The 24630-nt window shown below is 44.7% G+C and overlaps 2 protein-coding genes across 3 annotated transcripts in view; one reads left to right on the plus strand and one right to left on the minus strand.

Moving 5' to 3' along the window:
* ptn (pleiotrophin) overlaps positions 1-11850 on the plus strand; it is a 45015-nt gene extending 33165 nt beyond the window's left edge. For both annotated transcript variants that reach the window (XM_030342176.1, XM_030342175.1), the window contains 4 exons: positions 2573-2667; positions 4374-4547; positions 7305-7466; positions 11065-11850. In XM_030342176.1, the coding sequence (XP_030198036.1) occupies positions 2574-2667; positions 4374-4547; positions 7305-7466; positions 11065-11114 (480 nt within the window). In that variant the 5' untranslated portion in view covers position 2573 and the 3' untranslated portion in view covers positions 11115-11850. The remainder of the gene's footprint in view (positions 1-2572; positions 2668-4373; positions 4548-7304; positions 7467-11064) is intronic.
* A 6079-nt stretch (positions 11851-17929) lies between these two features.
* chrm2a (cholinergic receptor, muscarinic 2a) overlaps positions 17930-24630 on the minus strand; it is a 51820-nt gene continuing 45119 nt past the window's right edge. The window contains exon 3 of the mRNA XM_030342130.1: positions 17930-19608. Coding sequence (XP_030197990.1) covers positions 18050-19567 — 1518 coding nt within the window. The 5' untranslated portion in view covers positions 19568-19608 and the 3' untranslated portion in view covers positions 17930-18049. The remainder of the gene's footprint in view (positions 19609-24630) is intronic.

Below are 24630 nucleotides of genomic sequence, written 5' to 3' on the forward strand. Positions count from 1 at the left end.
TTGTATAAATATCGGACATATTTTTACTCTTAAGATATTATACCTTATTAATCGTTCTCGAGACTTGAATTTAAATCTTTATCTCAAATGGTTTCTTTCTTGCCAAGGCTATATTGGGTAGCTGTAATGTGTGATTTTATTTGTTGAATCAGAACAAAAGAAATACAATGAGAGCAGAGAGAGAGAGAGAGAGAGAGAGAGAGAGAGGAACAACAGAGTTTGACAGCTGAACGTCAACCACAGCACTAGACCAGTATCACCAGTATAACCATTGTACACTTTGTAGGTAGGCTAGAGAAGAGCCCAATCCCAGTTTAGATTACTAGTAGAGTACTGGTAGTTACTAGTATAGTATTGGTAGATACTAGTAGAGCAATGGTATTTACTATTTGAGTACTGGTAGTTACTAGTAGGGTACTTGTAGTTAGTATTATATTATTGGTAGTTAGTAGTAGAGTACTGGTAGTTATTAGTAGAGCACTGTTAGTTAGTAGTAGAGTACTGGTAGTTACTATGTTGTTGACATTTTAGAGGGTGAGAGGGTGAGATGGTGAGATGATAGATGTGAGATGGTGAGATAGTAAGAGAGTGAGATGTTGAGAGGGTGAGATGGTGAGAGGGTGAGATGGTGGGATGTAAGATGGTGAGATGTTAGATGGTGAGATAGTAAGAGGGTGAGAGGTGTGACGGTGGGATGTTAGATGGTGAGATGTCAGGAGGTTAGAGAGTGAGAAAGTGAGATGTGAGATTGTTAAATGGTGAGAGGGTGAGAGTTTAGAATGTGAGAGGGTGAGAGAGTGAGATGGTTAGATGTTAGAAGGTGAGTCCAACGAGCCACACCGAAGCGCCCAGAGTCTGAGTCTTTGCTCAGAATGCTTCCTTCATGGGTTGCTAGGCGATATGGCGCGTCTGTCCCACGTCAGCAGGAAGCAGAGGGGACCTCCGCGCCTCGGAGGGTTCAGCGGTCAGGAGGTCAACCGCTGCCTCTGTTGATGGACACTAAACGGCGGAACAGCTGTCACTCACTGAACGGTTTAGAATAAAGTGTAGTCACATGAGGCTCCCTTTGTGAAGCCCCTTCACAGCGAGGCAGTACTGCTTGCGTTGGTCATATTAACTAAGGTATCGCACCATTAGTCCATTATTACTAGACCATTAGTTAACTGTTAATAAACTTTTAGATCATTGTTAGTTAATACTTATGATTGCATAAACGAATATTCATAAATGGATAACTAATATACTCTTATTGTAAGTCTCATCAATACATACAAACTCATTATAGTGGCGGTGCTTAGAGAGAGCCTCATAGTGTCGAGGTGTAGGAGCCAGCGATTGATTAACAAACAGACGTGTTACTGCTGTCCTCATCGTCTGAGTGCAGAGAAACGGTTTCTGGCATGAAGGCGCCCGGTAATTGCTTCCAGTCTCATGCTGTCTATCCAATCACGACGCACCGAAGGCTTTCAGAGCCTTCAGCAAACGAGATGCAAAGACGGAGAGGGAGAGAGAGAGAGACAGAAATAAAGACAGAGAGAGAGAGAGAGAGAGAGAGAGAGAGAGAGAGAGAGAGAGAGAGAGAGAGAGAGAGAGAGAGAGAGAGAGAGAGAGAGAGAGAGAGAGAGAGAGAGAGAGAATCACGGAAAGAGAGAGAGAGAGAGAGAGAGACAGAGAGAGAGAGAGAGACAGAGAGAGAGTGTCTATAGCGATGTCTATATCTTTAACCCACAACCAACTGGAAGAATTATGGAAATAGGCCTAAATAATTTACTAATTTATTCAGGAATTATAGAGAGGTGATACTTAACAGGGAGTGAGTTAATTGCCCATACACTGGGATATAACAGACAAGTATTTTAGTCTTCAAATAAAAGGAAGATAAATTAACTGTTCCTCTTGAAAAGAGAATGAGTAATATTTGGTTTCTCTTTTTGCCTTATAATTCCTCTGCAACTATAAGCAAATGCTTTGTTACCTCACCTCACTCACAATTAACGCAAGCGAACACATGACTGATTAGTCCAATAAATCAATGAATGGGTGGTTGCCTTTTTTCCATGTTTTTATTCATAATGAGTTCTCTCTTTCCTTCTCCCACCCCCTCTTTCTGTCGCTGTCTCTCTTGCTATCGTTGTACTCTCTCTCTTTTGCTCTCTCTTTCTGTCTCGACCATTCTACTCTCTCTCTCGCTCTCTCTTTCTCTCTCTCTCTCTACCGTTCTACTCTCTCTCTCTCTACCGTTCTACTCTCTCGCTCTCTCTCTCTACCGTTCTACTCTCTCTCTCTCTCCCTCTCTACCGTTCTACTCTCTCTCTCTCTCTACCGTTCTACTCTCTCTCTCTCTACCGTTCTACTCTCTCTACCGTTCTACTCTCTCTCCCTCTCTACCGTTCTACTCTCTCTCTCTCTCCCTCTCTACCGTTCTACTCTCTCTCTACCGTTCTACTCTCTCTCTCTCTACCGTTCTACTCTCTCCCTCTCTCTCTCCCTCCCTCTCTACCTTTTTACTCTCTCTCTCTCTCTCTCTCTCTCTCTCTCTCTCTCTCTCTCTCTCTCTCTCTCTCTCTCTCAGGATGCAGGGTCATAAGCTGTGGTCTCAGGTGGCCTTGATCGCCCTCCTGGTGGTCGCCGTGATGGCAACCGATGGAGGAAAGACAGAGAAACAAGGTGACTCCTCCTTCAACTCCTCCTCTTCCTCCTTTCCTCTGCTCCTTCTATACCTCCTTCACCTCCTCCTCTACCTGACCTCCACCTCCTCCTGTCCTCCTCTCCTCTGCTCTACATATTTCTACATATCTAGATCTATAGAGCAGCAGAGTGACTGGTCTGATGTATTATCCCATGATTTTATTCCTATCATAGGAATGTTAATGAGATTGTAATTGGGTGAAGTGTCAGATTCATTTTATGATAATTTAAACCTTGAGTTAAGGCAAATGAGCTCAGACTTAATTATGAGTCAGTTATGTTTGCATTTCCATGTTAGGTTGAATATTTTGACCTTTCACTGAATGACTGTAGGCCTCTCTCTCTCTCTCTCTCTCTCTCTCTCTCTCTCTCTCTCTCTCTCTCTCTCTCTCTCTCTCTCTCTCTCTCTCTCTCTCTCTCTCTCCCTCATTCTCTATCTTTCTCACCCTACTCCTGTTCTAACATGACTGTGTTGTTGACTGTTATTTTATGTCGTGTCATATTAAGAGGATGAGAGTATTGATAAGACTTATGTGAACAGTTTAAATCCTGAGGTCTTGATGACGTATCATATTAAGAGGATGAGAGTATTGATAAGGAACAGTATAAAGCGATAAAGGTCTTATATATATATATATCCAAGCAGTATAATTCATAAAGTCTTGATGGCCCAGAAGAGAGCATTGATAAAGCCAATATATAGTGATAAAGGTCTAATATCAACAGTAAACAGGTCTTAATATAGACAGTATGAAGATCTTAACATAAACAGTATAAAGGTCTTAATAAAGAGAGTAAATAGGTCTTAATATAGCAGTATATAGGTCTTAATATAAACAGTATACCGGTCTTAACATAAACAGTATATAGATCTTAAAAAATAGACAGTATACAGGTCTTAATATGAGCAGTATAAAGATCTTAATACAAACAGTATACAGGTCTTAATATGAAAAGTATTCAGGTCTTAATATAGACAGTATGCAGGTCTGAATATACACAGTATGCATTTCTTAATGTAGACAGTATACAGGTCTTAATACAAACAGTATACAGGTCTTAATATGAAAAGTATTCAGGTTTTAATATAAACAGTATAAAGGTCTTAATATAGCAGTATATAGGTCTTAATATAGACATTATAAAGGTCTTGATATAAACAGTACAAAGGTCTTAATATAGACAGTATACATGTCTTAATATTGACAGTATAAAGGTCTCAATATAAACAGTATACAGGTCTTAATATAAACAGTATACAGGTCTTAATATAAACAGTATACAGGTCTTGATATAAACAGTATAAAAGTCTTAATATTGACAGTATACAGGTCTTAATATAAACAGTATACAGGTCTTAATATAAACAGTATACAGGTCTTAATATAAACAGTATACAGGTCTTAATATAAACAGTATACAGGTCTTGATATAAACAGTATAAAAGTCTTAATATTGACAGTATACAGGTCTTAATATAAACAGTATACAGGTCTTGATATAAACAGTATAACAGTATATCAAGACCTTTACGCTGTTTACATTAAGACCTTTACCGCTATGAGTTAAAGTCAAAGGTACAGTATAAAGTTCTAGTATAGTATATATAGGGTGTATATACGGTGCTCAGCGTCCCTCCTCATGCTGTGGCTCCGCCTCCTCATGCTGTGGCTCCGCCCCCTCAGGTAAGAAGGAGCGCCGGTCGGACTGCAGTGAGTGGCAGTGGAGCGTGTGCGTGGCCAACGAGGGCGACTGCGGCCTGGGGACCCGGGAGGGGACGCGCGGCGGGGCCGAGTGCAAGCAGACCGTCAAGACCCAGCGCTGCAAGATCCCCTGCAACTGGAAGAAGAAGTTTGGAGGTCAGCAGGACTCCATAGGGATGGATGGATAGATCTATAGATCTATCCATACACGTAGATTAATAGATAGATCTATAGATCTATCCATACACGTACATTAATAGATAGATCTATAGATCGATAGATACTACTATAGATTTTGAGATAGATAGATAGATAGATAGATAGATAGATAGATAGATAGATAGATAGATAGATAGATAGATAGATAGATAGATAGATAGATAGATAGGGTTAGGTAGAGGGTAAGGTAGAGGGTTAGGTAGAGGGTTAGGGTAAGGTAGAGGGTTAGGTTAGAGTTATGTAGAGGGCTATGTTAGGGTTAAGTAGAGGGTTAGGTTAGGGTTAGGTAGAGAGTTAGATAAGGGTTATGTAGAGGGCTATGTTAGGGTTAGGTAGTGGGTTCGGTTAGGGTTAGGTAGAGGGTATGGTTAGGGTTAGGTAGAGAGTTAGATAAGGGTTATGTAGAGGGCTATGTTAGGGTTAGGTAGGGGGTTCAGTTAGGGTTAGGTAGAGGGTAAGGTTAGGGTTAGGTAAAGGGTCAGGTGAGGGTTAGATAGATGGTTAGGTGAGGGATAGATAGAGGGTTAGGTTAGGGTTATGTAGAGGGTAAGGTTAGGGTTAGGTAAAGGGTTAGGTGAGGGTTAGATAGAGGGTTAGGTGAGGGTTAGATAGAGGGTTAGGTGAGGGATAGATAGAGGGTTAGGTTAGGGTTATGTAGAGGGTTAGGTTAGGGTGAGGTAGAGGGTTAGGGTTAGGGTTAGGTAAAGGGTTAGGTTAGGGTTAGGTAGGGGGTTAGGGTTATCTGTGTCTGTTAGGTAGTTCAGAGGCAATGGACAGGCAGACTAATTAGCGTTTATATATGTACATATGTGTCTGTGCTTGTTCTTGTGTGCTTCTGTGTACGTGCCTTCAAGCACATCCTCTTTGTCTGCATGCATCTGTGTGTTCACACGCGTACAGTATTTGTCGTTGCGTGCTGAAAAGGGGGCCAGGACATCAAGAGTAAAAGCAGTGACCTAAAGAAAAGATCGCCCTCCCACCAGCCTCTGGCCCTGGGCTCAGATCAACTAATGCATGGAGTCCATAGAATCTCTCCTTACCTCGTGGACAGACATACATTACACTGCATTAGGAGGAACTGTATGGGGGGCAGTGGTCAAAGGGGTATTTGTGTGTGTGTGTGTGTGTGTGTGTGTGTGCGCTATATCAGCCAACAAAGTGTGTTCAGCTGGCGAGAAGAATTCCAGCAACATGGAGCTCATGCTCTCTCTCTTTGTCTCTCTCTCTCTTAGTCTTTCTCTTTGTCTCTCTATCGCTCTCTCTCTTAGGCTCTCCCTCTGTCTCTCTATCGCTCTCTCTCTCCTCTCTGTTGACCCCCTGGGACTTCAGCGACTCGGGATCCACTGTGGGTTTATGTTGAAATCGAAGCGGGCGAACGAGTAACGCTGTTGAAATGACAGAGAGGCAGACAATTACAAAATAAATGCATATGCAGGCATGACATACAGACATGACTAACAGACATGACTAACACTACCTCCACCAACACATGTGGTTGTGCATCAACATGTACGCTAACCAAACATGGTGGATGCATGCATGCACATAAGGAGCGTGACTATGCTGATGTTAATGAGCTAGGACGAGTACACACACACACACACACACACACACACACACACACACACACACACACACACACACACACACACACACACACACACACACACACACACACACACACACACACACACACACACAAGCTCTGATAAACACACACTGACATTCTGCTAATCATATGTGGACATTTGAGAACAATATCTTCGATAGTGGAGAAAAATAGATAGTGGAATGTTTAGAAAATCGTTTCACTACTGCTCACACTTTGAACCCGATGATTACATATAATGATAACTTTGACTTTTAATAGTTGGATACACGCAGCACTCGAGAAAAAACGGAGAAAACCATGCCGTACTTATCAGTGTTTCTTTAAAACGGAGGAAATTGAACACGCATAATATTTTACTCATCAAAGGATGAAATCACTTTTATCAGAATGAAACTCGTGCTGCTTTTAATGTTTTCATCTGCTGCAGAATAGTCTGTATTATGTTTTATTCGTATTTCCGAACACTTTCTAAGGAGAGAGCTAATTAGTATGTGGAAAATTATTATTTATTTTCCTCGCTCCCTGGATGGGAAATAGGCGGCAATCCCAAATGAGACCTCATAAAAAAGACAGTGTACGATTCTGGAAGGAGAACCACCCCAGTACCGTTCCATTGAGACGTCCCTCATTTGTCGACAGTTATCTTATAACATAATGAACCAGGATGGAAACTGAGGCTGTTTCTATCCTCCTTCAAAAAGAACCAAATCCCAACCCTACTAACCAAACCCCTACAACGGTTTGCATCAGAAGGCCCCTTATCCAGGTGAAACATACGCTGTGACATGAATATCCTCTGATTAGCTGAGCCTGAACGGTCCCCTGCTCATGTAGCATTGTTGCAACACCCTATGCTCACTGAATGGGAATTAAAGGGGCGTTTATGGGAAGGCCAGCAGCCCTACCCTAAAATGACCACTGGGGGAGTGTGTGTGAGGCTACTTAAGCCAGCCATCATGCACACACACTCCCACAACCACAAACCTGAAAGCAGTATTTAAAGGCAAGGTTAGGGGGTTTCCTTTAAGCATAACATTTGTTTTCCCTCAGTGGTCTAACCCTTACCCTAACCCTGTCTCCAGGGGAGTGCAAGTACGAGTTCCAGGCCTGGGGTGAGTGTGACCCAGCAACCGGGAAGAAGAACCGGACGGGGTCCCTGAAAAGAGCCCTGATGGACGCCACTTGTGCCGCCACTGTCACCGCCACCAAACCCTGCGGGAAGACCCACAAGACCAAACTGCAAGGTGGGTTGAGGGCGGACCCACTTAAGGTGACAGACCCACTTAAGGTGACCCTACGGACCCTCTAGAGGTGACACTGCAGGACACTCTTAACACTCATCCTGGGTCTGCTTCTTTTACAGAGTTGTCACCATAGGACACTCTTAACACTGATCCTGGGTCTGCTCCTTTACAGAGGTGTCACTGGAGGACTCTTTGGGGGTTTAGTTCATAGATGACGAAGCTCCCTACTACGGGATGATGTAATTGGTTAACAGTGTGGAAGTTATTGTTTAACTTTATGTATGTTATGGGTTAACAGAGTGAATGTTATTGGTTAACAGTGTTGACGTTATAACAGTTTGGATGTTATTGGTTAACAGTGTAAATAGTCTCTTGACGCATTGAAACACCTTCCTAGAATTTGTCTAAATAACTTTTAAAATTTGACTTATAATTATGTTTTTATGCAGGAGCCTGTTACAAAGGATATGTTTTCTGGTTATTTCTTGAGTTCGTTTTTTCCATTTATAATCCTGTCAGCCCCAAGCTTCATTCCAGCTAAGCTAAAAGGCTGAATGTGGTTCAGAGCCAGGCGTTGGAATGAATGAAAGCTGTGATGCAGGGAGCAGATCACAATCCAGAGCTGATGAAAATCATGCCCATCGGAACTTCATTTGCATAAATGTACAGACTTTCACTGAAGAATACGGCAGATATACTGTATATATTTTCACTTGTATGAATGTAAATCTGAAAAATTCGGAGGACATCCGGTACCGTGCCATTGTTTACCGTCAAAACCAAAAGCTGCAAGATAGGGACTGTTCCTGGTTCCGAGCCACAGCGTGAACAGCCTAACTAACACACAGTCTACAGACTAACTCGCAGACTAACACATCGTCTACAGACTAACACACAGTCTACAGGGCAGGCTAACACAAAGTGTACAGACTAAGACACAGTCTGCAGACTAACACGCAGACTAACACACAGTCTACAGACTGTCACTGTCTTTGTCATTAGGCAAATGCTATTATCTAAAGCGACTCCCAATTAATCCGGACATGATGGAGCAGGTAGGTGCGGGCATCATCTCATGGACGCCAACAGATAGACTGAAGACACTGGAGATCAGTCCCGAACCATTTGGCTGAATCTCTGACACTCCAGACGATAAACCACCCCCATCTCATGTTCCTATTTAATCTGAGAAGAATTCTGTCTCAAAGTAATGATGTGGAGAGAGCGGAAGACGGCCAAAAGGCAAAGGTCAAGAGTTGAACTTGCTGTTGGGTGGTTAATTGTGTGCTTGTCAAATATCTTGGTCTTATTACAGAGGCTTCACTCCCTCCTTTTCAAACCACCGCTTCCCTTCTTCACTAAATGAGAATGTTAGCAGGGGGTCAGAAGAGGTGAGTCCATACCGCTGACAAAATTGCTTTGCCCTTATTTTAATTGAAAGAATTCTTCAAACCGGTGCTCCACGGATTGACATCTGTTGGAAGCCGGGGCCTGAAAACATTGTCGTAGTTTCCAGTACAGAGGACAGAAAACGCTGACCGCCATACGAGTAGACAGCCATGTCATTTGTGATGTCACTAGAGGGAAGGCTTTGATATTGCCTGGTAATGGCACATCAACATCACATCATGGAAATAAAATAGGGGCAATCGAGAGGTTAGGGTTCGGTCCGGCTAACCCTAACCCTAATAGGTAGATAAGGATTAGGGTTGGGCTAACCCTAGGCTAACCGTAACCCTAACAGGTAGGTAAGGGTTAGGGTCAGGCTAACCTTAACCCTAATAGGTAGGTAAGGGTTAGTGTCAGGCTAACCTTAACCCTAATAGGTAGGTAAGGGTTAGGTTCAGGCTAACCTTAACCAAAATAGGTAGGTTAGGGTTAGGGTTAGGCAAACCCAAACCACCTTTAATATCGCCCCACAGCCATGTAAACGTCTCTTCATCTTAAAGACTCCAGGTTGTAATGACGTAATAAACTGAGTGCAGATCTTAGTTACCTTACTGGAGATCAGGTCAGGGGAAGGCCGGGGCGATCCAAACACGTTCTTTAATTACACAGGAGACAATCTGTGCCTTTCTGTTCCTAAACGCCCCCCCCCAGTCACTAGATTCCGGAGAAGATAAGGGCTATTTTAGAGACCCATTCTTCCTTTTTGTTGTGCTGTCTAATGGCTTCCTGCAGTGTGTAGGAAACGTAAATAAAGGCAAGAAGGTTGGCCTTCATATTCATTTAAATTGCCTTTTCATTCCATTTATAGTGTAGATTCGTGATCCCCTCCTACATGTCGACACACACACACACACACACACACACACACACACACACACACACACACACACACACACACACACACACACACACACACACACACACACACACACACACACAGACACACTTTCTACAGATTTTGTATCAGGCATGCTTGCGCACATAGACTGTATCACGCACTCACACTCTGAGACTGTTAAGGTTAGGGTTAGCAGTCTGACGGTTAGGGTAAGGGTTATGGTTAGCAGTCTGATGGTTAGGGTTAGGGTTAGCAGTCTGACGGTTAGGGTTAGGGTTAGCAGTATGACGGTTAGGGTAAGGGTTAGGGTTAGCAGTCTGATGGTTAGGGTTAGCAGTCTGACGGTTAGGGTAAGGGTTAGGGTTAGCAGTCTGATGGTTAGGGTTAGGGTTAGCAGTCTGACGGTTAGGGTAAGGGTTAGGGTTAGCAGTCTGATGGTTAGGGTTAGGGTTAGCATTCTGATGGTTAGGGTTAGGGTTAGCAGTCTGACGGTTAGGGTAAGGGTTAGGGTTAGCATTCTGATGGTTAGGGTTAGCAATCTGACGGTTAGGGTTAGGGTTAGTAGTCTGACAGTTGGGCTAGGGTTAGCCGCCTTACAGTTAAACTAACAGAGAGAGAGATGGGAGGGTGAAATAGGTAAGAGAGAGAGGCTTAGTAAGAGAGAGAGAGAGAGAGAGAGAGAGAGAGGGAGAGGGTGACTGCCACATCTCATGTGATGCCCTTTCCTCCTGCTCAGCGGAGCGTAGAGGCCACAGAGAAAAAGCAAACAAGTGAGTGGATTCTGCAGAGTAGTGTGGCTTCTGTCCTCTTCTCTGAGAGAAATGAAATGCGTTGTGTCACCCAGTGACTGCAGAGAGCAAACCTACACAGACCCACCTTCAACCTGTGTTCAGGGGGGATTGGATGAAGGATGTTTTCAACAGCCATGTAGCCAGTAGGCTGAGCAGTGTTCACATTCAAGCTAGTAGCAAAGACTAAATAAACACTATTTTCCTTCTGGTGGAAAACTGAAAGTTATGTTTGTTTTTTCGTTTTTTTCATGTCCTTGATGGAAATCGGAACAATATTTAAATCAAGGATGTCTTCACGATGTAAATGTGTGCCTGACTTATCGCTGTGAAAACCAAGGCATGGATTGAAATGTGTAGCAGAAATATTGAGGTGTATATCAGGCATTCCATTTTTAAGTTATTATGCCAAACATATTGCGCAAAATTGCTTTGCCCCATCTTCTAAGTTCTAAGATTGCTGTATCCCATGATCAACATCACCTGACAGTTGGAATGTCTCCACCCCCCTCCACCGTTTCAGACTCAAAGAAGCAGAAGAAGGAGGGAAAGAAACGCACTCCGATGGACTAGGATGATGACATCACCGGCAAGGGCGAAAGGGAGAGTGAAAGAGAGGGAGCGAGAGAGGGAGAGAGAGAGAGTCCTTTAGGTTGACCGTATAGCAACACATCATGTCAACAAAAACCAGTTGGGATTCAAACCAAATAGAAAAGTAGTTTTGACCTTGTGTTTTATCATCCTGTCCCTCTTTTGTTCCAGCCTGGTGAAGCCTTGTAACCCCTCGCCTAGTCCTATTAATCAATTCAAAAGGTGTGTGTTTATGTCGTAGGGCACTTCCACCTAATCATGTCATCGCTGGGATTATTCTGTTTCTGCCCCACGGAAAAAACCCAACTCTTGATAGAAAGAGTTTCAAAGCGCTGCCCTGGACGCTACAAGCAGTCCTCATCCCCACTTAATTAATTTGAACAGAAAGTTGTTCTAATGCAATTACGAACATGGTTTGAGTCAGGGCTTTATGATTTATTCTTTTATCCATTTGAGGGCTCTTTTTTTGATTAATGACTTTTCTTTATTATATTCCTGATATGAAATAATGCATTGTTTTATTTTTTTGCCCAGGGGACTGCGTTCAGCAGGCCTCTGGGTGTGTGCTGTGGGAACTTCTGTCTCGTGATCTCTGTCGAATTTTCCTTGTCATTGTCAAACTTTTCTTGAAAGCTGTCGGTTTTTAACAATGCGCTTTTCCCTGCCTACTACCTTCTGAAATAAATAATAATAAAACAAGTAAATTAAGAACCAAAAAGGTGTTTTTGTCTTCCAACACACCGACATACCCTGCACAAAACATATACACAAACCAAGAGCAATCAGTTTCTTGGTTAAATGACATCGTTTGGCATTGTAATTCATTGATTTGTCCTTAATAAGATAAGATTGCCCGTGTGGATGTATGATTTTGTCTTACAGTACTGTAATTGGCCAGGGACAGTAACACTTTCAGAGTTTTTATTGGTTAAGAGTGAATAATCACAAATGCAGCAAAATAGAATAGATCACCACGGTTACTGTACAAGGAGGAAGGGGGAGGGGGGAACATTCAGATAAAACTCAGCTAATTAACACATGTATGTACATTTCAGCTGCATCAGAATACATATAATCTATAGCATATCAGGTATATATACAAACACATAGAAACCTAACGAAAGACGTCTTCAACGACTATACGCTTGCCTATTGCAGAGCTACGGTGAGGACACAAGGAGCATGTACACACGGAAGCCACTGCATTCAAAAAAAGCAAATACAGCTACAGCATTATATTTCTACATCCCAGACACTTTTTTTTAGCAAGCGTATTTTTTTTGTATATTTCTTTCTTTTCTATTAATACTAAATTTGTCCATCAAATGGTTTCTGATATTGTACCATTTCACCATTGGTTGTAGTGGTGAAAATGCTCTCATATGTTGGAGTCTCATGCCATACTCTGATCCAGGGTTGGTAGTTCACTGTTTATTGTACTGTTCAGTCATTTGGCAAGGCAAGAGAACCTTAAACTGAGAAAAAAAACCCTCATAAATAAAAATATGTCTATGTATGCATTTATATGCTCCTTTCATAATGAAGATAATCTGCATACACATCGTACATCTTTGAATTCAGACAGAGGAGCTCCCATTAAATGTCATACTGCAATTGCATTAAAACATAGATATTATGTTTATATATTTTTACAATGACAAAATAATCAAATATTTATAAAACGTGGTACAAAATGTACAATGATGGTTAATCAGTAATTCTTTGTTGGTAGAACATATTGTTCCCAAGTCAGTGTCTTTGGAAGTTTTGATGCTTCTTGTGAGAATGAGAGAGAGAGAGAGTCAGTGAGAGAGAGAGAGAGAGAGAGAGAGAGGGACAGAGAGAGAGAGAGATAGAGTGAGAGAGAGACACACAGTCACACAGTGAGTCTCCTCCTTGTATGTCCCTTGTGTTCAGACAAAATTCTTGTCAGCATAAAAAGTATAATCCTCATATAACTCACTGATACACAAAAAACACGTATCCCCCCCCCCCCAACACACACACACACACACACACACACACACACACACACACACACACACACACACACACACACACACACACACACACACACACACACACACAAAGAGTCCACACGCAAAATAATACTGGAACAGATTTACATTGAGCAATGATAGTAGAAAATACTGCAATGTTAAACAAAGTCGAAAGAAAACGTCATGCAAACGCAGAAACACACACCCATATTGACATTCAGGCATGCACGCGTGCATGCACACACACACACACACACACACACACACACACACACACACACACACACACACACACACACACACACACACACACACACACACACACACACACACCAAACACAAAACATCCCGCTTTGCCTCCAGGGTAGGGTGTGCAAATGTCAGTTGTGTTATGTCCTATTATCTAGTGTTTGCTTTGTTACAAAACGATGTGTCTTCACCCAGCCTCTGAGGACCCCCACTCGTTAGGAACGCGGCGACGCTGTCTTTGAATTATCGTCACAGAAAGATGACTTTATGAGACATCACTACTCAGCAGTTTCTGTGTGAATAAAAAACACCAACAGCAGCCTCACATCTGAAGATGAAGGTTTGAACGATTAAGATCAAATGGAGCAATCTGTGTGTTCATCACATTTCATTTAAGGCACTGTGGATTGCTCCTTACAATCTGGCGATAGATAAATATATATATATATGTCTATATATATATGCATATATTTACATATATATATATAGTTTTGTTAGAAATAAAATGTTTACGTTATACACCAGAACATCAAGCTTGCAGTCGCTGCAAACACTTAGACCTTGCTACATTAAATATAGTATAATACTTATAAATCGTCTAATACGATACATACCAACTGTTCTTTATGTATTTCCAAACAAAAGTTTTAACCTTGCAAAACTAAACTGCACCGATGCTACCACCAAATATTAAAATATAATCCATTAATGAGGCAAGTCCATCATCATGGGGACTTATCCACACTAAAACTAAACAAAAAACAAATAATATATTAAATGTGAAGTTTCCCCATTTAAGGAGTTGAGCCCTTTTTCTATTAGCCGTGTGAAGATGAGCCAAGCTGCTCTGACGGCACATTATGGTCTGTTGGTCACCATGGAGACAGTGTTCTCGACCGCTAGGAGAACAGCCGAGTGCAGACTATGAATGGGTGAGGGTAAGGGTGAGATGGACGTTAATGGGTGAGGCGTAGGGTTTGATGAATATGAACGAATGTGAATATATGGTAGTGAATGCACTTTAACTCAAACCCAACATGGATCTCTTTGATCCTTCTGAATCCTCTTCCTCCTCTGAACTTGTGCATTGGATGACCCGGGAAATACCGTGAAATCCAAGCTAGAGACAGTTAACAGAACTGCCGGCACTTGTGTTTATACAACCGCTGGACGTCAACAATTCACCTGAACACACTTTGGCTGCCCTCTGAGGCCCGCTGGGTTTCTCCTTACACGGCTGTGATCTCCACCTTCCAGAGGTCTGCTGGGGTCTGTTTCAGTCCTCGGCCCCCCGCCGACCTTCTGTACTCTGTTCCTTGTTTACGTTTATCCCGGGACGATGACACCGTGCTCAATCGTCAATCGTCTAGAGTTTCCAAGCGTTCCTAAACTACTAAAGCTATTTACTAGATTAAACATATCACAACCCTATTGTCCCCCCCCCCCCCCTTCCCCCATTCCACTGTGAGGATATCTCATAGCACAGTAACAGTCTGAGGAGTGATGCAGCTCAAGCTGTAGCTTCATCTCAAGCCACCAGCGACTGCCCACAAAGAACTCTGTAGCGCAGGTTGAAAGATGTATTTCACATGGAGAGTCCCTGGTGACGGTGTCACTCCTGCCCTCGCCTTCCCATCCAACACCTCCAACAAGCTGCTCAAAGGCCTGGGTGGCACCTCGCGTTCCCTGCTGGTATCACTCAAACGGCAGCTTAGCCCCACGCTTAATCGGTCTATTCACAGAGGGTGCGTTGCGCTGTGCTGCTGCGTTACGCGATGCAGCGACTGTTGGCGGACACACGATTCATCAGGGTGACAGATGGCATCTCGGTGACAGATTCATCATGGTGACAGATGTCTGAGCCCTCCTGGTCGCCCCCCAGCTCCCTCTCAGTCCACATATTGTGTCCGGATCCCCCCCAGCGTGCAGACTTAGTTTAAGGGCAATAAACCAGCTGTGTCCTCAATTCATTAATCCTTAATTCATATGCCCAGATACTTGCCATATATCTGCCAAATGACGGCTAATCTAAATTAAGCTCTACCTGGTGGCTGAAGGGGCGGGGGGGGGCTGCCACTCTAATGAAACAGATGGCAGCACTTTTCCGAACCAAAATCTACGCAGCCCAGGGAAGAGGGCCCGTGCATCCCAGTCAAAACAATACTTATGTGGCACAATTGTGTCACACACACTCATTCATGAACATTAATGGATGAATATGTCGAGGATGAACATGAGATGGATGGGGTTACAGTAAAAGTTGATGAAACGTTGAACATGTGGATATAGCCCTTAGTTAAGTCACAAGGTTCGGACCTGTGATTAGAAGTAAACTCCATTCTAGGAGTGCTTGCACACATCTCTCGATTCACACACACACCACACACCAAACACACACCACCATACATGGTATCACTCTATTGCACCCGCCCACAGCCACACTTTCTCTCATCCAATAGCAGCACATATTGTGACACATGAACACAAATCAGCCAATCACCACAGAGATCCCAATCGTCTCATCCTCCACCCCCTGGTGGGCCATGAGGGTTAGGGTAAGGGGGCTCAGGGGGGTCAGGGTTCACGGGGTTAGGGTGAGGGAGGTCAGGGTGAGGGGGGGTTCGGGTGAGGGGGGGGGGGGAAAGTGAAACCCCTTCTCACTGTCTCACTAACGAGCATACTGCTGGTTGGAATTGTACTTCCGCCGCAGTAGGGGGCAGTAGGTCATTCCATCTAGCCTTGGCCAGGGTTAGGGTTAGGAAATGTACCCCCATTTAGTGGTATGGCCCAACTGGCCTTGATTGGTCCAATTTCCTGTCCTTATTTAAGAGGTTTCTCGTTGAGTTGAGTGAGGGTAGGTGCTGGCTTGATGCAAGGCCCGTACAAGAAACGCTATGGTATGCTAACTGTTTTCTATGCAATGCTATGCTATGCTATGCTAAAGTATACTATGCTAAGTTACTAGGTTGCTAAAAGCTTTTTGAGATATTCATTTATAATTTGGAACGCTGGATTTATTTTTTGACTTTTTTTTCATGAAATAAAACTTCACTAATTTTTCCAAACCGAATTGCCACCCCTGTTTTTTTTTCCACACTCTCCAGTCCAGTGAGTCCGTATCCCAAATTATTGGGCTGACCGGGTCGGTCCCTCACAGGGGGGGTTAGGGTTAAGAGGGGTTAGGGTCCGGGGGGGTTAGTGTTCCGAGGGCAGGTAGATCAGTCATGGAGCCGCTGTGTGATGTACTGGAGGGAACGGGTATACCAACCGCCGAAATTTAATAATGTGATCCAAACACTTCTCACCGGACCCTCATCCTCTCTGCCCGAGTGTAACTTTAGTTTGAAATTATGTTCAACCATTTGTGTCATTCTTCTGGGATCCTACTAAACAAGAGGCTGGTTAGCGTAGGCTAGGCTTAGGCTTAGGGTTAGGGCGTTTGAGTCCCAGCCAATATGTTTTGGGATGGACCCCCCCCATCGGACTCCAAAATGGCTACCACGTCCTACCTTCTCCTTCACCATGTTTCAAATGGAATTCACTTTGGATAAAAGTGTTGTTGTGTAAGCAGTAAGAGGCTAATGTTCTTTGTTCGGATGTCATCCCCTAGAAACCCCCCAGAGTCCTGATCCGGAGACGGCCGTGTGACTAGACGGGCTCGGCAGTATGCCCGATGCCATACAAAGGCCTGGGTGGCGACGGCTGGGCCAATCGCATCATCCTTGAATCAGTGCTACTGTCGTTCAGTGGGAGTGAGAGGAAGGATGGAGGGGGTAGTCCTCCGTTACATCATCGACTCTCCGGCAGCCGATGATCGACGGGGGGGCGGGGGGAAGACGGGAGGCAAAGAGGCACCGCAAAAACGCACACACACACACAAACCCCCACGCACACACACCTTAACACAAGAAGTAAACACACATTGAGTACACGCAGATGTATATACAGGTATCTACAGTTATCATCACTGAATTGTAACCGGTCGAGGTTGGTCATTCAGTCAGCCCTGTTTTCCCATTGAAATCCCGTCCTCTAAGATTCCTCAACGGTACAGATGTTCCCACGTTTCTGATGGGTTGTCGTTCCCTCTCTCGCCCCCACTGTCCCGCTGCTGATGTGGTCCGCTGGTTCGATCCACGCCAGCTTATTCACCTTTGAACTTTGCACTCTTTGCGTCCGCGAGTCCGTGGAGCGTCCTCCCTGCACCGGCGATCCGCTCGGCTGACGACGTGTTTCAATAGTGGGGTGAGTGTAAAGTGCTACAATAGGTAATTGTCAACGACAAAGAAAAACACGCCTTTCTAATTATCACCCTTGCAGTCAGACCTGCAAACACGCACGCACGCACGCACGCACACACACACACACGCTTGTACTCGCAGAAATACAAACACACATGCGCAGACACATACTTCCACAAGCACACACATAGAGAGATACTCAGATTCACACACACACACACACACACACACACACACACACACACACACACACACACACACACACACACACACACACACACACACACACACGCTGCATACACACACACGCTGCATACACACACACGCTGCATACACCACCACACACTGCATACACCACCACACACTGCATACACCACCACACACTAAAAACAAAGCTTCCTAAACACACCCTCTCCCTTCACTCGGTTCACCGGCCGGCCCTGATGTTGCGGTACTGGCAGAGCAGCAGGTGTTTGAAGGTCTTCTTGAACGTCACGTTGCAGAGGGCGTAGCAGGCCGGGTTGATGGTGCTGTTGATGTAGCACAGCCAGTAGCCGATGGTCCACACCGTGTTGGGGATGCAGCTGGAGCAGAAGGTGTTGATGAGCACCATGACGTTGTAGGGCGTCCAGGTGGCCACGAACGCCACCAGGATGGCCATGATGGTGCGCGTCACCTTCTTCTCCCGCGACGGAGGCGCCTTCTTCTTCTTGGTGGGCGGCTGCTTGGTCATCTTCACGATTTTGCGCGCCACGTGGTTCTGCCGCTCGGAGGCCGGCACGATCTCCACCGTCAACTGGTTGGCGGGGGTGTAGCAGTCGCCCTTGGGGGACTTGGTCTTGATCTTGATGCAGGTGAGCTTGGAGGAGACCCCCGTCTTGGCGCGTTGCCGCGGCTGCGTCTGCTGGTTGCCGTCGGCGGCGCCTCCGCCGGGAGCGGCGTCGGGCCGGGAGGTGGTGGGCTCCTCGTCGGGCAGGTGGGACGCGGCGGCGCTGCCGGAGCTGGACTCGTTGGAGCTCTCCTTCTCCTCCCCGGGGTGGTCCCTGGCCGCCGCCTCGTCGCCCGCCGTCTCGCCCTCGCCGGCGGAGGACGGGCCCTTCCCGTTCTGCAGCCGGGCGTCGTGCAGCTGGGACGCGTCCTCCGTGGTGCTGGCGGCGGTCTGGGAGAGGGCGGGCCCGGCGGCCAGGTTGTTGTTGTTGGCCGTGGGGAGGGCGGCCCGCGGGGACCGGGGCTCCGGGTTGGGGGCCTTCCGGGGGTCCTTCTTCACGCGGCTCTTGCTGGCCTTGGAGATCCGCCAGTAGAGGATGACCATGATGATGACGGGCAGGTAGAAGGCGGCGATGGCCGTGCCGAAGGTCACGGCGGCGTTGGAGAAGAACTGGATGTAGCACTCCCTCTCGGGCACGGTGCGCCCCCCGACGATGAACTGCCAGAAGAGGATGGCCGGCGCCCAGAGGACGAAGGACAGCACCCAGGCGGCCGCGATCATCATGCCCGCCATCTTGGTGGTGCGCTTGACGGGGTAGCTGAGCGGCTTGGTGACGCAGAAGTAGCGGTCGAAGCTGATGATCAGCAGGTTCATGACGGACGCGTTGCTCACCACGTAGTCCAGGGCCAGCCACAGGTCGCACACCACGGGCCCCAGGGGCCAGTAGCCGATCACGATGTACACCGTGTACAGGTTCATGGAGCACAGGCCGATGATGAGGTCGGCGCACGCCAGGCTGAACAGGAAGTAGTTGTTGACCGTCTGCAGGTTGCGGTTCACCTTGATGGACAGCATGACCAGGATGTTCCCGATGACGGTGACCAGGCTGAGGGAGCCGGCCACCAGCACGATGAACACCACCTCCACCGTCTTGTAGGGGCTCTCGGCCTCATCCTCCGCCGCCCGCGTCTCGTTGCCCTCCGAGGCGTTCCAGGAAGTGTAGTTCAACACGTCCATGGCATCGGCTCTCTGGCGGCCTTCTCCCACTCAGAAGGAACCTGGACAGGAAGTCAAACGAGAAGACGGGATGAGTCTCCTCCCACTCAGAAGGAACCTGGGCAGGAAGTCAAAGAACGAGATGACGTGATGAGGTGAACGTTTATCATAGCAGAACAAACAGGGCAGTGATAGGAACTGGAAGAAATGCACTAATATATACACGATAAGATTAGTTGTACTGGGAATGCCAAAAATACATTGCAGACACTTGAGGTAGAGATTACATCTCCTTTTAAATATCCCATGTGACCACAAAGCGCACAAGGCTGAAATAGAAACATGGTAACAATTGAACCAGATGTTTGCACTATATACTATACTATACTTTGCTATGCTATGCTATACTGTACTATACTATGCTATATTATATTATGCTATACTATAATATACTAAACTACACTATATTATGCTATAGGAAACTATACAATACTTTATATTTCGTTTTATTTGTGAGCACACAAAAAGAAAAAAAAGTGTCCAGAATGTGCTTCATTATCCATACCATAAAATAAACACAGCTATACTATAAAGAGTGGAAAAACGTTAAAATAAGTTATAACCCTGTCAGCATCTGCTCCCTTTTAAATAGCAACGTAGTTGAAAATAAGTCATTAATCTTACAAAGATAGCAATTACCATAGAAATACACTTTGATAAATATCCCATTTTAATAGCCACACAAATGGGAGGGTTAAAGGGTTGGTAGGTTAATGAGATTTCTCTTAATAAAAAGTATTTGAAACAAACAAACAACCTCGGTTTTAATTGCTATTTAAAATGATATCAGGATCAACTGCTTGTAAGGATTGTGGCCCCTAAACGGTGTTTAATGATTGCTTAATTGAATTGAATTGGAAAACGTGCTGCTGTAAAAGGCAATTTAATAAAAACCCACGTTTGCAGAAACAATAATTAATTTTACAGTGAAATATTGTTTGTCATCCGTTCATAAATCTTCCGATGAGAAACGCGACAAGAAGGGAAATCCATCCATTATGGAGACAGATTAGAGACATTTATTATTGTTTAGAAACCCTTTGATAACCATCATAAATACACCCTCTGTGCATTCATAACAATAGCTTTACATATGTATTAGTATAACAAGCATTTCATATTGTGTTGTATAACTTTTCTATTTATGGGGATAGTCTAAAGTCCTTTGGGAACAAACCTTAGTACTTTAACTATGCTGCTCAAAACGATGTTTGCATTGTTTGAGAATGAAATTAAATGTACTTTCTTATTTGCTGCTATATATGACAGAGGTATATGCTCAATGCTTTTATGTGTATTCTCTTTCCACGTATCTGTAATGCTTTATAACTTTGCTGGATTTATATCATTATAATAATCTCATCTAAACTGTGTTTAGTTACTTGATGGCAGGAAATGACATTGTGTTCTATTGTCTCCCGGCTTATCACACTTTATGAGCTGCCATGTAGCATCTGCTTCCCGGCCACAACAAACACAAATCAATGTTCACAGCGTGTGTATTGGGAAGTACAATAGGAAGTAAATGCAGAAAAAAAGTGCATATCCTTTGCTGTTTGTAGAATTTTCAAGGCTTTTTAAACCATTGATTTAAGATGATCCTTATTTCCACCTTAATGACTAAGTAGGCCAACCCACATTTCAGAGTTCACCCTACAAACAACTCAATACAACATCATAGGGATTTATTGAACACATTTTCTATGGCTTTTGATGTTACAAGATCTCTCGTTTTTTGGAAGTATTTGTCTAGTTATGCCAATCCCATTGAGCATTTTAATGTAGGTCCAAATGTAAGAGGATTATTAGTTAACATTAATATTTCTCCAGCCGTTGCTTCTTGATCTTTTTTGTCAGTGTGAATGTCTATTTATTCTGGGCTGTTAGATTTGACAAACCTGAAAAAAAACAAACTCAATGTGAAATCGAAACCCAGGAAGAGCAGGTTCAGTGAAACGCTTCGCCGCACACGGCCTCCACCACGTTCAGCAGCCCAAAGACTGCCATTCAAGCTCAAGGTCTTTAGCGCTGGAGCTCGGAGCTTTTCTGAGCGACTAGCAAGCATTCACTTATCGTCCGCACCAGAAATCCCTAATCATTGCATTAGCCATGGAGCTGAGCCTGTCCCTAATCCTCCGTAAAATGTTTAACTCCGCCGATTTAAACTCGAGAAACACCACAACAATACGATGGGGATTGGTCGACTTGTGGCCAACAACAGACAAGTGGATTAGGGGGAAAGTGAAGTGGATGGAGTGGGTCACGTCATAACGGGGACAGCGCTAACTCCCCTTAGCGGCTAACTGTCCTTCGAGGCTAACTGCCCTCTGAGGCTAACTACCTCCATCTCTGGCTACTGTAAGCCTCCCCCTGGGGTCTCGGTAAGCAGGCACCCCCCTCAGGCCGGCCATATTGAGGGATCAAGATGTAATCCTGTCCTTTTAGGAGCCACTTAACGCTCACGCTTTCCAGGACAACTGGTCCCACGGACTGGGCCAAAATATAAGCCTTCATCAACACAATGTGAGTCATTTCCAAAGTAAAACTGGAACGTTTCCACAACGTGATGATTTGCTCAGTGTTAATAATTAATAAATATTGTTAACAGTCAGCCAAACCAGGAAACAAGCCCCATTCTCCTTTAATATGTTAAACCAATTCAATGTTATGACTCGTGATTATTTCTTATTAACTAAATTAAGATCACTCAACATAACACAAAGAGGGGCATACAAACTGAGCCTGATTATCTTTTAACTTTTAATAACTAAATAATTTACTTGTTAATGTTTCTCTATAGGTAATAACAATAATTTAACCCTAAAAAAGCATTAAATGGGATCTTTTAATGCCAAGTTTAATTGACACTTCACAATGTAGACTACCAAGAAAACGTCATCTTCTCTCAATTAATCTAAGTTAAATCGCCTCTTGTTGTTTATTCCTCTTAAGTGGGTGGAAATATCAGTTACCGGTATTCTTTTTTTAAATACCATACGACTAAAAGCGGTATTATTGTATAAGAGTGACATAACTACTGAATCATTTGGTTTTGTGAGAATTGAACTTGAGAAAAGCATTATGAAAGGTTCTGCAGGTGAAATTGTTTTACTGATTGCGCTTTAGATGAAGTGTCCAATTAAGCCGACCACACCAGTGAGTGCTCACCGATAACGGGACCATTCCCATGCCGCTTGGATTCTACTGGTTTCTGCTCCAGTTGCTGCCGCTACGAGTCCATGGTGTCTCTACAGGAGCAGCTAACCCCCACCCTGACCTCTCGACAGGATCAGCCATCATGATGAGGGTGAGTTACTTACACCAGTGTGGCCTGACTCTCACCCTCACCCTAACCTCAACGACATGGGGAGGCCTCTGCAGGGGAAAGCTGTTCGGTTTCACTAGAAATCACACTGTGTGCTGAAGAAGGTGTTAATCGGGTCAGATGTGGCCACGCACGCACGCACGCACGCACGCACGCACACTATCATCTCAAACTATTATTATCGGATTCATTCTCAATTTGGCAAGTAGTGCAACTATACAAAAGGCTTGTTGATCTACATGTGTTTATGAGTTCAGAGTGCGCGAGGAAAGCTTGGGCACAAACCTCTGTGCGTTTGGCTTGTTTGTTCATTTGGGATTAAGTGATTCAGTGGGCGAGATGGTGGGAGAAAGAAAGAGATAAGGGAGAGAAAATCGGAGACAGATGGGAGGGACATAAATAAAGAGCACTGAAGACTGAGATGTAGAGGGAGAGTGTGAAAGTGCAAGGGAGAGAAAGAAAGAGAGAAAGAGAGTGGGAGAGAGCAATGGGAGACAGATGGGTAGAGAGAGACAGAGAGCCCAATAAAGAGTGAGAGGGAGAGTGTGAAAGAGCAGGCGAGAAAGAGAGGGAGCAAGAGATGGAGAGAGAGAAAAAAAATCATTTGCTAAAGGATAGATGAATAAGTGAAAGGTGCGTATTGTCCTGCGTTCTGCCTTGGCTGAACCCCACAACAGGCTCACCAGAGCTGAAAATTGCCTATGCGCTTTTGGGAGGAGGCTGGAAAGAAGGGCAACTTTAACCTTTCTCCGTTAAAGTCTTGTCTGGCCCGCCCTCACCTCGGGCCCCGATAACTAGAGGCCCTTAAATAGAAAAACATCTGAAGGTAGAACCAGCCTTGACATTTCTGCCTAAATGCCGCAGGCGTATTATTGGTAGCAGAGAAGGGTTTAGCCAGGTCAACGGTGGGATTGGGGTCGAGTTTGGACCAGCGGGAATATTCAGGATGACCGCAGATATGGGGCAGGAAAGGGGTTTGGCCTGTAGCAAGACGCCCCCTTCCGTTACCTACTCCTTAAGCACTTGGAAATTGCTGTGGTGGAGATAGTGTTGCATGCAGCAGAGGTGATGGTGCTTGGGTGGAGACCCCACCCTGACTGTTGTTGTTTTATGATTGAAGGTGCATGACTCGAATACAAGAGAGATCGTCTGCATTGCAGCCTCTCTGCTGGGAACCAGGACACTCTCTCTCTCTCTCTCTCTCTCTCTCTCTCTCTCTCTCTCTCTCTCTCTCTCTCTCTCTCTCTCTCCATTGAAAATTCAAAACAAATGCAACCCGATGACATTCATAATCTTAACAAATAGTTGGAAATGCGATCTTGAAATGGTTTTCAGCCTGCGGAGGCAAACGGGTGGAGGCCTCAACGGGCAAGCTAGCAGAGTTTGTGCCAAGCAGACAAAATGAAAACGTCTTTTGTCTCTCTATCCCTCTGAGGTAAATATTGACCAGCATTCTCGAGAGTGGAGATCGTTTCTGTCCTCTGGCGTCCCTCGAAGGAAGAAGAAAAAAAGCCATGAGATCCGTCCAACAGTACAATGAACTTGCATCAGGCACACACACACGCACACACGACATCCATTTCTAATGCTACGATCCGAGAGCAGAAGATCTGCTTCTGGTTGAGTTGGGGTTGTTTATTGGGCGGATTCAGTGAATGCATTCTTTACTTTTGGCGTGTTTTTCTGTCTCGTGCTCCGA

This window comes from Gadus morhua, chromosome 19 (assembly GCF_902167405.1).
Source record: "Gadus morhua chromosome 19, gadMor3.0, whole genome shotgun sequence".
In the NCBI taxonomy this organism is placed as follows: Eukaryota; Metazoa; Chordata; class Actinopteri; order Gadiformes; family Gadidae; genus Gadus; species Gadus morhua.